The sequence below is a fragment of the Poecilia reticulata genome, linkage group LG14 (genome assembly GCF_000633615.1).
Source record: "Poecilia reticulata strain Guanapo linkage group LG14, Guppy_female_1.0+MT, whole genome shotgun sequence".
Taxonomy (NCBI): domain Eukaryota; kingdom Metazoa; phylum Chordata; class Actinopteri; order Cyprinodontiformes; family Poeciliidae; genus Poecilia; species Poecilia reticulata.
This window is the reverse complement of record NC_024344.1, coordinates 5,370,638-5,387,420: the sequence shown is the minus strand read 5'-3', so window position 1 is coordinate 5,387,420 and position 16,783 is coordinate 5,370,638. Positions and strand designations below refer to the sequence as shown.

The 16,783-nt window shown below is 39.6% G+C and overlaps 2 protein-coding genes across 17 annotated transcripts in view; one reads left to right on the top strand and one right to left on the bottom strand.

The window, feature by feature from the left end:
- sertm1 (serine rich and transmembrane domain containing 1) overlaps positions 1-8,124 on the top strand; it is a 19,807-nt gene extending 11,683 nt beyond the window's left edge. Inside the window, exon 2 of the mRNA XM_008427309.2 lies at positions 7,347-8,124. Within this exon, the coding sequence (XP_008425531.1) occupies positions 7,352-7,696 (345 nt within the window). The 5' untranslated portion in view covers positions 7,347-7,351 and the 3' untranslated portion in view covers positions 7,697-8,124. The remainder of the gene's footprint in view (positions 1-7,346) is intronic.
- Positions 8,125-9,518: 1,394 nt separating this feature from the next.
- The window catches only part of nbeaa (neurobeachin a), a 108,950-nt gene continuing 101,685 nt past the window's right edge, over positions 9,519-16,783 (bottom strand). For 8 of the 16 annotated variants that reach the window (XM_008427310.2, XM_008427314.2, XM_008427312.2 and 5 more), the window contains 11 exons: positions 16,326-16,478; positions 16,039-16,203; positions 15,325-15,414; positions 14,569-14,761; positions 14,418-14,489; positions 13,704-13,859; positions 13,328-13,498; positions 13,142-13,243; positions 12,189-12,385; positions 11,955-12,106; positions 9,519-11,078 (listed from right to left, as the gene is read on the bottom strand). In XM_008427310.2, coding sequence (XP_008425532.1) covers positions 10,988-11,078; positions 11,955-12,106; positions 12,189-12,385; positions 13,142-13,243; positions 13,328-13,498; positions 13,704-13,859; positions 14,418-14,489; positions 14,569-14,761; positions 15,325-15,414; positions 16,039-16,203; positions 16,326-16,478 — 1,542 coding nt within the window. In that variant the 3' untranslated portion in view covers positions 9,519-10,987. The remainder of the gene's footprint in view (positions 11,079-11,954; positions 12,107-12,188; positions 12,386-13,141; positions 13,244-13,327; positions 13,499-13,703; positions 13,860-14,417; positions 14,490-14,568; positions 14,762-15,324; positions 15,415-16,038; positions 16,204-16,325; positions 16,479-16,783) is intronic. The other 8 variants (XM_008427313.2, XM_008427316.2, XM_008427324.2 and 5 more) reach the window with 3 other exon arrangements.

Genomic DNA, 16,783 nt, shown 5'->3' with positions numbered 1-16,783 from the left:
AAAAAACATGTCACTGAGATGAGTTGTTCCGGCGTCTCTTTGATGGGAGCAAGCCTTTTCAAGTTTGGGCAGAAGCTGTGGAGGTTTTGTGACCTGGGAAAACTTGACAGCTATACAAAAGCAAATCTTGCAATGTATTTAAATGTTTCTCTGTGTTTATTTGGAAAAGACTTGAACTTTCCCTGCTGCAGACTGTGGGTCATTTTGAAGGTTAAGTATGAAAACAGGGAGCAGCTCGGATCCCTTTCACAGCTTGCACTAGATGTGATACCAGTACCGGCTTAAAGGCTGCAAACTAATCACACATATTTCCTTCTTTAAGAATCAGGGCCGTGTAGGTAGAGTATGACAAGCCTCTGGATTGACTGAAAATAGAGATATTTGAAGAGGCAGAGATGCTGTACGCAGTGTTTTCATTAGTTTACAGTAATGATGCCCTGTGAGAAACCAGCTTGTGACGATAATTGTCTGATTTTCATTTTGATATCCCCCTCAACAGTCATCGGCCGCTGGGGATTTTTTTTCCAATAAATGAACCGGGTCTTGCTGGCAACAAGAATGGTTTTAAAAAGCTTCTTAAGAGGAAACTGCATCACAGAAACTTATCAACTGTTCATTCAGGCTTTAACACAGAGATAGACGTTGTTGGCTGTTTTACACTTATTTTAATGAGATATCTAAGAGAAACTGTTGAAATGACCACTGTTTTCTCTAATTTTACAGAGAAACTTTTATTGCCCTTTTCCCACTAGATCAGCTGTTTCAAAGGCAGTTACTGCACTATTCTCATGTGAGAAATTTGCCTCAAAGGAGACAAATTTGGTTGTTTTGTGAAAATGATCAGTCATGGTGTGGAAAGGGCTGGCATATGTTCTTTCTAAAAAGATGGTCTTGTTTTGAATACGCTTGACAAGCTTTTTGAAACAAAAGCAATATCTTTATGCTATATATTTTTAACCTTTTACTTAAAAGGTTAAAATCTACTTTGTACACAATGTAATCATAATGTAAACCAGAGGTTCCTAAACTGTGGGGCGCCGTGCCACTGCAGGGGGGCGCGGGAAGCCTTCTGGATGAAAAAAATAGCAAAACAAAACATGAACGCTGTATGCGCTCAGTTTTGCCCCCAAACAAGTCATTTCCATCACCCCCCCCCCACCCCTCCAATCACCTACCCCACACACGTCGTTCAACCAGACAGCTATTTGTAAGCCATGGGGGGGGCAGAACATGTTTCCAGGAGAAAAAGTTTGGGAACCACTGGTGTAAACTAACACCAGTCTATGCTGGAACTTAGATGTAAAAGAATACATCACACCCAACTTGACAGTGTTCTTGGTAGACTTGCTAATTGTTGTGCTCAGTAATCAGGCTAACTACTAATAGCAATACAAGCTAATAACATTGTTTACTTCTGCATTTTATACTTTTAGCCAATGTAACACCACGATCACTAAAATTAGCTGCATGAACCTGTGTGAGTTAAAGATTTAAAGAAATACAAACAGTCTAGGTGGCTCATATGCTTTTAGCTTTTAAAGCAGCTGTCATTAAGTTTTATGTTTTATTTAAGTTTTATTAAGGCAGCCATAATGGATTTTAGAGTTGAGGGTTGGTAAAAAATCTTAGACATTCGTAGTTTGAATTGCGACTTCAAATGGTGACTTTCTGTTAATTTTGCCAACTGAGGTCGTAGAAATACCATCTTTTAAAAATTACATTTACAAATGGTTCTTTAGTCAGAGTGGAGAAAAATATTTTTCAAACACTACTGCTTTAAAACCTCTGCGTGGCACAAAGACTACTTAAAATATTTAGGGGTACTTGCTGAAAAACATTTAAGGAATGCTATCTGGGACAATTGTGCCAGCTGCTAATATTAAATGCTAATGATAGCTTAAAGTGCAAATTCAAAATCAAAGTGAATAAAATCCCGATTACAGGAATGGGTCTCACGGAAAGAGAGTGTCATTGCTTTTGATACTTATGTAAAACAATCAATGATCTCTCATTGCAGCAGTTTGACTAAAAACACATTAAATGCTGTAAATTCCAACTCTTAAAGCTTTTTGTGAGATGATCAAAATGTTACTAAATTGCACATATTAGAATTTTGCCTCTAATCTCATTGGTGCATTTCTACTTGGGAAACAGCATTGTTTAGTTTCTTTTATTGTAGCTGAAACAGAAGGGAGACAAATGACAGCCAGATCGCTCTCTGAGGGTCATACACCTTTAAGAAAAAGAAGACAGCAGTTACCCAGAAGACAGAATAACAACTGAGTCTTGCAGACTGCAGCGAAACACTGATCTTCTGTCTGATGCAAGGTTCCTCTTCAAGGAGCAATTTAACTCCCATCTTCACTCAAGCACTCACTCCTTCCTTGAAATTCGGGGGTAGAGAGCAGGTTATGTCACAGATTTGATTTATAGATTTGAAGGCGATACACAGTAGAGAGGAAAAAAAAAAATCTAAAAATGATTCAACTTTTCCGACAGTGTCCTCATGTACCCTACCTTGCAGTTCCTGCTTTTCCTTGGGAAATTAAAACCAGCGGTATTTACGGTGCGTAGGCAGGCGTGTGAATGCACGTCTAACCTCTTCAGCCTCTCTGGGGCTGTACGGCTTGCCCTCTTAAAGTAGATTAGCTTGAAAAAGAACCGTGCGTACGTCGTTGCCTGGATACAAAAAGCATCATTAGGCACAATTATCAGCCACTTCAGCGCACAATAAACAAGCTTTGTCACTGATTTGACAACAACGCATCATGTAGGACCTCAGTGTATGCAGAGCAGCGAAGAGGGGTGTGGAAAGAAGGTGAGGGCAAAGGTTGAGACCTCGGAAAGGCATCAAAGGAGACGCTTTGATAAAGAAAATATAGGGTATACTTCAAAAGTAGATGGAGAAATCTATGAACAAAATGCCACATTCTGGCTGTAAATCATGAGAAACAAACTATGCAAACAAATGATTGGCCCAGTTTCATAATGGGGAGCATTTGATAAAGAAAACAACAGTATGGACAAAAGAGCGCCCAGTCGAAAAAAGAAACAAGGCAACCCAACTCATCCATCCTCATTATGCTGTGCCTGCCCGAAGCTACTTTGGGCTTTAAATTAAAGAGAGTAGAGTTCTTGTCAAATACACGACCCAGAGAGAAATAGATGAAAGGAACTGAAAAAAAGCCTGAAATAACGCAGTTTGGGGACAGGGAGGTTCACTTAAACTTTCTGCAAGTTTTTTTCCACATGAAGCTGGTGATGCTCACAGAACCGTTCCATAATCTCCTATAAGTGTATTCAAAAGGCTTCATAATCCATTTGCTGAAATTGTCAAACTCGGGGGAGCGACAATAATAGATGATATGACTGTGCAAAATTTAGCTTAAAAGGGCCAATGATAATATAACAGAGCTGGTAGTTGGGTATTTTTGTGTGGATTCGTTCTTGCCCATCTTTTCACCTTCTGTCTAAAACAAAGGGTTTTATTTTAACTACTGTCTCGTTTGGTTGGTTGTTTCAGGTGGATCCACTCATCACAAAACATACACATATGTAAACATGGTGTCTTGTTTCAACGAGAAATACATCTCTACATTAAATCAAGGTTTGCTTCTTTGTAATCTTGCTTAAAATAAATGTTAATTTCACTGTAGTCACATAATGCCCTACAGCACAATTTAGAAAAGCAAATGTGTATATAATTTGAGAACATTTATTCACATTTAAAAAGTACTTTTACACAGTGGTACTTCACTTAATAACCAACAATTCCAGTAAAATAGATTTAACTGAGTCCCATTATAATAATATTGTATATTTTTAATGTTAATGAAAATGTTTAAGACCTGCTTAGAGGAGGAGCTTTGGGTAAATAGGCAGAGCTTTGTGAGAGCAAACACCTAGTGACTCTGTAAAGTGTGAGCTCCTTTGTTTATCTGGGTCTTCTGTTGACAACTCTACCAAATTATCTCTTGCCTTCTGATTGTATCCTGCTTCTCTCACTCAAACTTCCTCTGCCTGTTGGTTTTATTTGCCAGGTAGGGTTTGTCTCCTCGGCTTTCTGATGATTTTACTTTTTGACGAACTGAAGGTTCCAGTCTCTTGGTAACAATTCCAACGAATAGAAGGATTTTGTGAGCCTGGGGTGAACTTGTTTTAGTTACAAAGTTCTCTCCAGGTTACCTAGTTAAGCTAATTCAACAATGACAACCGCTGGCACTTATGCATGTGAACATGACCTTCACATGCAGTATCGTACTGCAGTATAACAATATTGACTTAACCTAATATTCCAGGTTGCTAATATTGGAAGTAGTTTTTACATTGTCGTCTATCTCATTGCTTAAATTCCTCAGAATTGTTGGCACTGTACCATTTTTGTAGAAATCCTTCTGTTTTTTCTCATAGAACATTAGAGAATTTTATGAAATACAGGTATCACAATGTAACATGTGTTATTAATGCATTTTAGAAAAAGTCTTTAAAGAAATGTTATTGGTTAAATGGGTATTTGGACTCCAGACTGACTAATAGGCTCATTTCAAAAGACCAGTTGGGAACTCTATGTACGTCGTAAATGGAAATGTGTCTGAGAAATTCAGGATTTATTTGTGCAGAGTCATTAACATGATAACATGTTCCAAAAATAACCTTTTCAAAGGTTATCAGGTCTTGTATTATGCGTGTTGAGAAGCTCAAGCTCACACCAACTCTTATGACCAAAGTAGTGAAAGTCACTTTGCAATACTAATGTAATCAACATGATTTGAATATATATTCCTCAAACTAAATAGAGAGCGTGTAACATGTTGGTGCGTGTGTACTCAGCTTTTAGCAGTCCAAAGGTAATTAACACCCACCTGCAATTAATGATGCTGATTGCTAATGCTTCTAGTAAACAACCAGATTTGTGTCTTGCATGTTAATCCAGAACTTAATCTAGTTTCGGATTTAGGCACAAATTTAAAAGTCTGATTATACATTTTCCAGTGTCATTCTCCCAACTCAGAGCATCAATATTTATAAAAACAATTGGTAACAACTCTAGCCATCAGAAATTGGAAACCTTTCTAAAATGCATTTAGTGTTTAATAGTGTGTTTTTTTTCTATTTGCTACCTTTCCCTTCTGCACATAAATATTGAAAATTCTCCGTTAATGGGGGCCCACACACACAGTTAATGTAGTTCAAACGGCTTGTGGAGAGCAAAAATATATTTCACCACTCTCCACTGAATATCATGCAAGTGGCCAGGAATGGAGGCTATATGGGCCAATGCTGAAAATGAATAATGAAATGGAGAGAGAGAGGAAAATAAAGGGGGGGGGGTCGAACTTAGCTGACAGATAAGAGCAAAGTGAACGCACACACCAGTGCAAGATGAAACGCGTGTGCTGACCTTTTGCTTTCATTCTTGTCATGGTCATTTATTCCTCCCTTTGAAGTGTCTCTCTCCTCCCTGTCATAGATCAAGTCAAGACACAAGAGCGCCGTGAACCAAATACAAATCAGCCTCTCTCTCTCCCTCTCTCCTCTAACAGACGTCTCCTTGGTCCTCGCTCGGTTCCGAGCAGTGATTTGTGATGGAACATTACGAACAGTATTAATACACAGAGGAAGAAGGTTGCCGCTCGGTTGTCATTGTGAAAGCTGATTATGAGGGTTTAATTTCATCAGATAATGCCTTCATTTATGAGGAGACACTGCTGGAGGCAAGAGGTCCGACAGGCTTTCAATGTTACAAGCACTCCCCCTGCTGTTCATTAAAATAGTGGGGGAAGAATGGTTCTTCACTGAAGTAGGTGTATATTAGGGCTGTGTAATAAATATTGATTTTGCGATATATATCGATATTTTTTTCCTAGAAAAAAATTGATATTCATCTGTAAGTATCGTAACATCCAACTGTCATCTTGCTCACTCACTGCTTGCTTCGCCGGGAGAGTGATTCGGTCATCAGGCTTAGAGTGATTCCTTCAGATGTTAAGTGTCAAGGTTAAAAAGGTATCAAACTATTCAGAGCAGGTACTTGGTGCACTTTATTTACTTTACAAATGCATATAAGCTACAGTTTGTACCATTTCAATTAAAAGAAACATGTTTTCTCACCACTTCTTTGATTCATTTTGTCCAGCTGTCGACTTTAAGTCTGTGTCCATGTCAAACCAGAGCCAGGTATTGTGTAGTTGGTGCTTTTAATCAGTTTTCAGTTAAATTAATTCAATCCAACTCTATAACAGTCACAAAATGTCACCAAAATCACTCTGTCCCTCTAAAATCTTTCAGAAAATCGCAAGTGTATTGAATTGCATCGTTTTCTGAATATTGCAATATATATCGTATCGTGAGCAGAATATCATGTATCGTATCGTGAGATTTTAGTTTGTACTACTTGTAGACAGGAGTTTTGTGTTTTTGATCTTTAACCATGCTCTTTTTAAAATACGTAGTTTTACACTAAGCATAGACGTTTTATTTTTTTCTGTTTCACAACATGAAATAAAAATGCGGAAATTGTATTAATTTTAATAAGTTTCTGCATGAAATGTGTTTTTCATCAGCAATAATTTAATATGATGCCTTTTATAACTTTTTCACACTTCAACCTACGACAATTACAAATTTCTATGAATGTTAATGAGATTTTAAGTGATTAAACAATCCATAGATCTGGATAATTTCCAATTAGATGGAAAAAGGATGTATGACTTTCTAAAGGTTTTGCAGATAATCTGAAAAGTTTACAGCTTTGCACATCAAGACACTAAAATTTTCTCCTTCTTCTTTTGCAAAATAGCTCAAGCTGTATCAAACTGAGTGGAAAGTGTCTGTGACCCAAATTTTCAGTTGGGTTTAGGTTGTTGTCCTGCCAGGTGAATCTCTGCTAGTGTCAAGTCTTTCACAGTATATTCATATTGTATCTCACCAGCCGTCTTTTTCCTGCTTATGAAAAGCATCCCCAACTCATGACATTACCACAGTTCTTCATAGTGGGCTGTGGATTGTCAGATGTTTTGCATCCATCCACAGATACTCAGGTTCCTCAGTTTTCCTGAATTTCATCTCATGTTAACTCAGGCTTGAAGGAAAATTTTTTTTACCAAGTTTTGTGTTGTGTAAATTCTGAAGTGAAGGAGAAACCTGGGTATGGATTTCATACAAGTAAAGATTAATTGGAAGTTAGACAAGAATATTAGTGAAAGCTCTTTTGTCAGCAATATCAGACATTGTGAGAAAGAAAGCCTCGAGGTCGTTTAAATAATTAATGCTGGACTCTTTTGAGTTACCGCTGCTTGGCAATAAAACATCGTCTCTCTTTCTTTCCCTCCATGTCAAAATGTCAGCCAGAATGTCGGGAATGGACGTCCTGCTGGTGGACAACAACAAGACCGGAGTCACCCCGATAGACAATGGGACTTTACTCCGTTTCTCCCCGACGTCTGCCTCCACGTCGGCGGCTGCCTCGTCCCCAGGAGGTCGCCAGGGCAACGTCTACGTCTACGTTTGGCTCTTCCTCGGGCTGCTGGTGTTCCTGCTGACGCTGCTCATCATCTCCCTCCACAGGCTGAAGAACATCATCTCATCGTCTTCCTCGGTCCCCGACTGCAGCAGCGAGGGAGGGAGCTCCTTCACCAACATGGAGATCTGCAGCGTCTCCTCTCAGAGGTCCACCATCTCTGTGCTCTCTACCTGAGCAAGCTCGCAGCGAGCAGACTCGTGTATAAATGCGCCGTATTCTCTTTATAGGCTGAGGATGCATGCAAATAAACCAACAAGAGAAACTCCACAAGACCAGCTGATGGAATATCCTCCCATGCATGCATATTTTAATCCTGGCGGTTCAGTGACTCTGAAGTCTATATGCAATCTGCATAGCTACCACAGAGGTTACAAGGGTTGAAAGTCAACATATCCCGCTAAACCTGACTTGAACAACAAAAAAACGAACTTGGTGAATACTTTCCCATTGCAGGGAAAACACAAAGTGAAAGACTATTATCCTTTTGTGTTGACTTTTTCTGTCTTTAGAAGCTTTGTAAATCATATCCTGATGATATCTGTAGATTACGCTGCCAAACCCAGCATTCTAAAATATTAAACATCTGAACTTTGTTAACAGGATTGTGCATCTGTGGCAAATACTTTGAATTCACACTAAGGCAACATATCACCCAGTAGTGTGAAGACAAGGAGGCGACACAGAGGAGAACATTTACAGAACAGAACAGGTCAAAAGTAGCAAAAACTACAGGATGAATTTCTGGCCTTGATAGTCAGATCCGCCTGCGATACCTCCTGCCTCCTGTCAGCTCCCGCAGAGCCTGACACCAGTCTGCAAAGAACCTGAAGCACGAGGTTTCTCTCCACCTGTCAACCCTCATCCGCACTCCAGGATGACAACCCAGCAAAGGTTGTTTCCCCTGTTCAGCAAGTCAAAGAACTGTTTGGCTGTACTTTGGCACAGTTGAAAAAAAAAAAAAAAAGAGAGAGACATGGTTCTAGTTGAGGGTGGTGGAAATATAAAGCACATTCATCTGAGGACTAGAGTTGAAGTGGATAGGTGGGATCTGGATAATCAGATAAACATGGCATATCTTCAGCCTGGTTTTGAAAGAAAAAACAACATGAAAATCAGAGCAGCGCTCAGGTAAATGTGTAGAAATCTTTACAAGATATTTCATTTTTTATTGCAGTCGCATAATCTGACTGAAGAATTTAAAAAAGAATCCAAAGTTTATTTTCAGTATTTATTCAGTGAGGAACCAAATCCCAGGTTTCATCATTTTTGCATACAATACTAACAAACACCTTCTGCCAACAGGACAGCCTGTGGCTTTTTCCACAAGATCATTGTTTAAAACATCCTGGTATTTCAAAGAGATCATGATGCAGCCAAACAAGATTCCCGAAACCTTTGAATGAGATCATACAGAGACGCAACATCACAGATCTTCAACGCTGGGCAAGAAGTGGACACATAGTTCATCTTTTCATCAATCCCATCTGTAATGTTTGTTTAAAAGGATCTTTACATCTTGATTGATTTGCAAATCAGAATATGATTTGTCCTGATCAAATCATATCCAAAAATTGCTTAATTTAAATTTCAAAATTTCAATTAAACATGTGAAATCTAAAGATATTTTTCTTATTGATGTTGGTTACCTCCACACCCACAAACTTAACTTACTTGGATTTTTCGATTTTATAATAATTATGCTACTGCAATAAAACACCACTTCTTCTAGGATTTTTACACATCTGTAGCATGGACTCCAATACTCGGGAACTGTTCTGTATCTCGAAAGTACAACGCAGTATTTTCATACAACCGGAACTCATTTCTCCTTTCAAGTAAATTAATAGACACACAGACAGACAATGTGCTAAATTAAAAGTCCAGACCTCAAATTCTTTGCATATTTTATTTTTCTTATGATTTTTTTCCCAACTCACACATGTCATATTTTACATCTTTGCAATAAAACATGAATACAATAGTTTTTTTTTTTTACGGTTTCATAGATCCAAAAATATTTAAGCTTTTTTTTTTTTTTTTTTTTTTTTGGATACGTAAGTTTGAACCTGTCGATAGGAGTATGTGCATGTCCGCGTTTGATCATGATGGCTTCACACATACAGTACGTGTCACACGCTGTCCTCTCTCCTCCCCCTGCCCGCCGTCTTCTCTATCAGCTACAGAATCATGATATTGCTTACAACTGTGAGGTTGTAAAACTGAAGAATCACTCATGAGCTCAACGGTTTTTAAATACAAACATCAATGCACAAATAATCCCCGAAGGAAGAAAAATAAAATAAAAAGTGGAGCCGAAGGCAGCCGACCAGAAAGAACCAAGCTAATAAATAATGATATGTGATTGGTGCAAAGTGCAGATACAAAACAAACTTTTACACTGAGTTGATTTTCTTTTACTTTTTTCCTCTTTTGTTCTTAAAATAATCAACAAATGTGAGTATGTGAAGGTTTCCTTTGCACTTTCGGTCCCATTCAGCCCAGTAAGTCTCCTGCCAAGCTTGAATCAAGACTGTATGTACATATTTGACAAAACAATCACCAAATATACAAAGGAAATCATGTCGGTCTCATGTTCGTCATCCTCAGTGGCACGGAAAAAGAGCTCTTTGTCATAACCGTCTCCAGCAAAAATGAACAAAAAGGGAAAAATAAATCAGCATCCTTGATACCACCATTTTTACCATCAGTCTTGTCGACATTATAATAATTATTACACAGTATTTTACATACAGCAAGTCATTAATAAATTAAAAGTGAGAAGCGCAGTTTGTGTAGTGAAAGAACAAGTGCAACTCTGAAGGAAGAAGAGCCTTATTTACATAAAATCTGATTTGGGGTTTAAAAAAAAAAACTTAGGCAATTAAAATGAAACGAGATAAAAACTTAATCAACACTCTGGGTAATTTTTCATTAGAAAATTTAAGATCGAGCCAATTTCACCGGCTTCTGGACAACAGGTACAGGCTGGTGCGTTACTTTAGAGGCAAGAAAAGAATTTGAACTTATAGTCCACCCAAATAATTAACAAATACAACTCAGAGAAGTCAGAAATCAGAAAAAAAACAACCAAAAGGAAAAGAAAAAAAAAAGAAGACTTGAGTATGTGTGATGATTTAAACGTACCAGGAACAGTGAAATCGATCTGTCCCGTGAGGATCGACCTCTGCTTCACTGGCTCTCTGCTCCTATGTTGCAGTCACTGTGTTGTATTATTGAAGCAGATTTCAGTGCGTATCTTCTTATTATGCGTCTGTGGTTACACACGTGTGCACATAGGAAACCATTCCCACTAGCGCAGTCGCATCCTCAATGCAAGGGAATAGAGCCTATAGGTCTGAAACTAAATTTTCCTTTGTCTCGGTACCTGTGGTTTCCCCCCTTCGTGTCGCTGAGGCACAGCAGCGATGCAGAACTCCTTCCCTCGTCCAACTCAAGCCGTCCGCCTCAGTACCTGTTCTGGTGTTCGTAGTGCCAGCGGTTGAAGTCAATATTGAACGCCACGATGCTACCAGAGGCCATGCCGGTGATTAAAGTCCTGTGGGGCAGAACGCACAGGAAGAGCAAGTCTGCAACATCAACAGGACTCATTTCCACAGGAAACAGGAGGCATTTGTGTATTACACAATAAATAATCACGTTGTGAAAAAGCATTTTCCGTTCATACAGTTTTCTTCTGTTCCCACTTTTTTGTCACATCTAACTTTACTACCTTATATTCTTTTAATAGATATACTTTATCAAGGGCAAAATTATTATCCAAACTAACCTGGTCCCTTGTGGAAAGATTAACCCCTTTTGTTTATCACGAATTAGGCAACTACAAAAGTCAAGTTCAATCTTAATAGCCACACCAAGTACAGATTACCACCAGACCTTCAGAATCAACAAGTCGCTTATGTAAGTTAAACACATTCAAAACAAATCAATTGCTTTTCAGCTATTAGTCTGAAAGGCAATCGAAAAAGCAATAGCAATTGTAACACTTTGTTTTTACAAAAGTGAGAGTTAATGGAGAAAATATGGAAGTGACCGGCTTCTACAAGTTAACAGTGATTTGCTGTAATCTTTCAATTCTGCTCTTCACCAGAAAACTCTGACGGCCAACGTCCAGATCTTAAGCTCATCTGCCTTTGGGATATATGGCAGGATAACAAACTGAAGCAAATTGAGAAATCCACCCATGAATGATCGAGGTAAACAACAGCCATGAATTATAGCAATTTTCTAAGTAAAACTCCACAGTGATGTTAAAAGACTCATCACAGCAGTTGTAGCCAAGGATGAAATAACCGGCTACTAGCTGGAAGGCAGTGTGTTTCTCTCTGTGTGGAATGGGATGATCTTTATGGGAATCAAATGACTTCACGGCTCCATTTGAACAAAGCCTGCTTTTTCCTGCATTTCTGTGTACCTCTGGTCATGCGAGAGGTCCATGGCCCGGATGCCGGCGTCACAGCCTGGATAGATGTAAAGCTGTTTGAAGTCACAGGCCTGCCACACCTCCACCACTCCGTTGTCCCCTCCAGTCACCAGGTTCTGCCCGTCACTGCTCAACAAAATGGCCTGAGGAGAGGTGCGAGAGGTTAGACAAGGTTCGATGTGTGGATGAACAACTACATCCCGTTTACGTCAATGGCAGCCTTACTCGAGAGGAATCGTTGACTTCCATTTGCGCCAGCAGTTTGCCATTTATGCTGAAGTTGCAGAAACGACCTCTCTCGTAATAAATGACGCAGTGTCCCTCGCTGGACACGGAGATGAGGCGAGGCCGCATGCAAAGCTCCGGGCCCTCCAGGGCCCTCAACAGGTCGCCTGTGATGGTGTGGACCAGGCAYGGGCCCTCTGGGGAGCRGCAACMAAAGAAACTTAGTAATGTCAAATTATTTAGAGCCAAAAAAACATGGGCCGCAGTAAGATCATAAATGTTCTGGACGGCCTTTTGAGCCAGAATGTATTGATRAAAGCCATTAGCAAACTGCTGAAACAATAATACAATAATAAATAGCAGTCCCTGCATTCAATAAGTCCCTCTTAAAATTAAATATTGAACATTTTTTAAATTTTGATCAGTCCCTCCAGGGTTTCATGATTGCTTTTGTGATTTTTTTTGTTATCAAAATCACAGATTTTGCAGTGCTAATTTAAATAGATTTGCAAGTCATTTTGCAATATTTGCACTTGACTGTGACTTTTTGCTACTCGCCGTATTGATCGTGAACTATATAGTAACATCAATTAAGACTGAGGCAACAGTGTAGTAAAGATAAAACATACTGTTACTTGCAGGTGGGAGTTAGCAGTAATTTAAATCCAATGTTTTTGTCCCTTTTCGGTAAAAAAAAAACCTAAAAAAAACCCCGCACAAATCGACAATTCTGCATTATTTTGACAAAATACAGAGACCAGCTGACTTTGAGTGAATTTCCATGATCATGAAATTCTGAAAAACTGATTGAKGGACTGATTGAAGTAATCTGGTGTCTGTAGTCTAGAGGGCCACATAAAAAGCTATGTCAAGCCAGATTTGGCACCCCAGCCACAAGTTTGACACGTGATTTAGAGTGTCTGCTTGATTTCAGATGAATACATGTCACAAACCTTTGGCTCCACTAATAACCAGCCCCAGCTCCGCRCAGACAGAAACACACACCACTTCATGGTCGTGTCCCGTCAGCACCGCCCTGGGAGCCGGGTAGTCACCTGGAGAAAACACATCATCACAAAAGTCAAGCTCTTAAACTCTTCACATCCTCAGAATYACCCACAACAACCATTTCCACTCACTGTTATTAGGATTATCTCCTATAATATGATGTCGTCCACTCCAGTACCACAGAAGAAGAGTGGCGTCTCTGGAGCCGGACACGATGTAGCAGTCTCCTCCGATGTAGGACTCCGACCGGGCCAGGCATGTCACCACGTCCCAGTGGCCAAAAACAATCTGGGTTAGTTTTCCTGCAGAGAAGAAGAGGGAGGGCACTGTAGTCAGACGGAAGGTCGTGGCAGCTTAACTCYGGGATAAAAATAAACCGTGGTAGAACAAGAAACAAGCAGGTTGAATGAGCACATTTCTTTTTTCTAAATCCTTTCCATCTGTAACAAACAAGCTTTACAAGCTGAGTAAAGCACAACATGTTTGTTAAATATCCACACCACCAACCAGTTTCAGTCGAGTAAACTCGGAAGCTCTTGTCCCAAAAGCCACAGACCAGGATGTAGCGGTTGTCGGCGGTTACCACAAAGCAGTGGGTGTTAATCTGGATACTCTGGTCCACCAGGTCAGTGATCTGTCGCTTGTTCACACCTGAATTGTTCGCTGCATGGAAAAACAGGAGGGTTAACAATGCAAAARGGAGGACAGGTTTTGYAATTAGCCATGTTAAAAATRTGATTATTACACRTACATCTGCAAACATACAGTTCAGTCTTGAACATATGCTAGCATTATTGTTCTTAACACTATAAGATGTTAAAGTAAAAAAAATKTWAMAATTTTTTGAAAAATKTCCAACCTTATGTTTGCACATAATTGTTGTTTTCAGCAACAAMATKACCCAAATTATTGCACACCTGAATGRTTCCAACAAAATAAATATACCTTCAGCATTTAAAAGAAGAAATTATACTTTTTTAMGTTGATCACACTGTTRGAGAACTTAGCCACTTGAAAATGGGAAACACAAAGGAACATAGAAATGAGGAAAGGGAGATGCTTGTTGTTCCTTAATAAACCAGGGATAACAGCTCAACTACACTTGCTCATATCATCCTTCTTTCATGCGAATTACAGTTGATATACCAAAATCATATARTGGTATACTGACACAGTGCACCTGTCCTCTTAAAACTGCTATACAATTGTTTGTCCACTGACCTATGAGAGGATCCATTTCTATGGGTAGATGATGGGCCTGTTCCAGAGAGTATCCTGGAGCACCACGGAGGCCTGATTGGACAGATGYTACAGTCACGTCTCTGTATGAGGGATTTTTGTCGAGACAAAATAAAGTTCCTGCACCGCTCACCGACTGTGTTGTGCCAGCGGTTTACAGCAAACAGCCGGCTGCACGTGACGGTGACGGCCGCCGGGATGCTGAGGTGGGGCAGCGTGTTGGCTGCAACGTGGGTGACGGGAGAGTTGGAGGGGAACTTGAGCACCATGATGACGTCCTGCTGCATCTGATCCTTAAACATCAGAGGGCTCTGGGGAAGGAAACACTGGTGAGACAGACAGAGAGGAAAGGACAGATAGAGAGAGGAAAGAGAGAGAGCGAGAGAGAGAGGAGGGAAGGTCAAGGAATACAATGGAGGAAGGGTTGGAGATGGAGGGATAGGGAAAGACAGAACGGATGGGACAGAAGGAGGGGAGGGAAAAGGTAAATTAGTGGGAGCACAGGGTCAGAACAGGTTCACACACTGAGGAGGCTTGAGAGCCAGGAGAGGAGGTGGAGGCACTGGCTGGTCGGGTTTGGGACTGACAGGTTTGGGTTTGACATGTGGAGACACAGAGGCCTCACACTGCTGAGGTCAAAGGTCAAAAACTAAAATAATAAACATTATTACATACTGTTGTATGTAATAAAACCTCACTTGACAATGCAAGCAATTCAGCAAATGCATAAGAGTGTTGGTGGAATTGGACTAATCCAAAACTTAGTTTTAAGAAAAAAAATAAAACATGACAAAAGAAACATTAAAGCTGGATAGTTTTTTTTTTTGTTTTTTTTTTTGTCTGCAATCACTTTAAAGTCATTAAAAAAACATGTCTGCTGTCGTCTCACCAGGTGCATGGCAGAGGAGCGAGGTGGGTGCGGCTCAATCAGCAGCTGGGAGGGAACCTGTCCCGAGACCTGAATCTGAGTCTCAATCACCTGAAGACGGCAGAGATAGAGAAAGTTAAACATTTTTTAAAGAAATTAATTCTGTGTATATCTGCACATTAATTCAGTCAAGTAGTTAATTAATAAACCTAAGAAAGTTTTTTAGGGAGGGGAGTTATCCAAGGAAACAGGCAAATCAGTGTCTGAAATTGATCATTTTGTGATTTTACAAAAAACAAACTTCAGTGTATTTGACCAAAACAGAAGACAGAAAAATKGAATTTATATTAAGATTAAACATCCAGGTAGAATCAATTAGGTTATATCTGAAGGCATTTGCTTAATCCAGATTTTACTTAGGGGTATTACAGTTAAAGGGGTTGTGCATGATGCTTTTCCATTTCCAAATATATATATATACACACATCTTTTTTCTTTCACTTTACAATTATCCACTAAATGTGTTGGTCCATTATTTACATCAACAAAATACAAGTATAGTATATTTAAAGATTTTTGGGGAAATTTACACATCRACTGCATTTTTATTCAAAACTGACCTGGGAGGACATGTACATTTTTATGAATATAGTATTCTACTGTTTCATATTAAATCGTTGTGATGCTAAAAACCTAGAGTTTAGTTCATTTCTAATAATGTGTGAATTTATCAACCTCTCGCTGTGCAGCATCCAGTATGTCYAAGTTTACAGCTCCCTCATAGGACAGGAAGTTGAAAACGTTGAGCGCTCGGACCGCTTCTGGCCCGCGCTGCTTGTAGCCGAAAATGAGATCGATCCACTGRTGAAGCTGACACGAGACGAACTCACTCTCCAACGCCTGAGTGGAGACGGGGGTAAAAGCAGAGAGCGAGAGGAGGCGAACAAGAACATAATTAGTTTTTGTCCACAGGTCGAGTTGAAAGGGGGTTTGTGTAAGTCGGAAAGAAGTGTGCCCCCTACCATTCTGTTTATGCGGACAAAGTCTTCAGGTTTCTTAGCCCAGACAGGAAGCTCCACATCGCACACAGGAACGCCGTCATCGCGCACGCCCAATTCGTACTCGTTACTGTTCACAAACATCTCAGGCAAGTAGTAAAACTCTGGGATCAGCTCCTAGATGACATGAAATGCATCATTTTAGTATTCTTCATTTAATCAATCTCGAAACTGCTGGATTAAAACCTGCGAACAGCTGTCGAGAAAAGCCGACACAACTACTGTTATCACGAGCGAATCAGTGCAGAGTGGTTGTGATGGCATCATATAATTAGACGAATCATTAGATAAGTATGAATATTTGTCATACATTAAATAAGATGAAAATGGAAACACTATGTAATTAAATAAAGTGAGAAAATTGATTCCTTTTAATTTGAACTTTCATGTTAAAACAGCATATCATTATGTCAAGTTTTTTA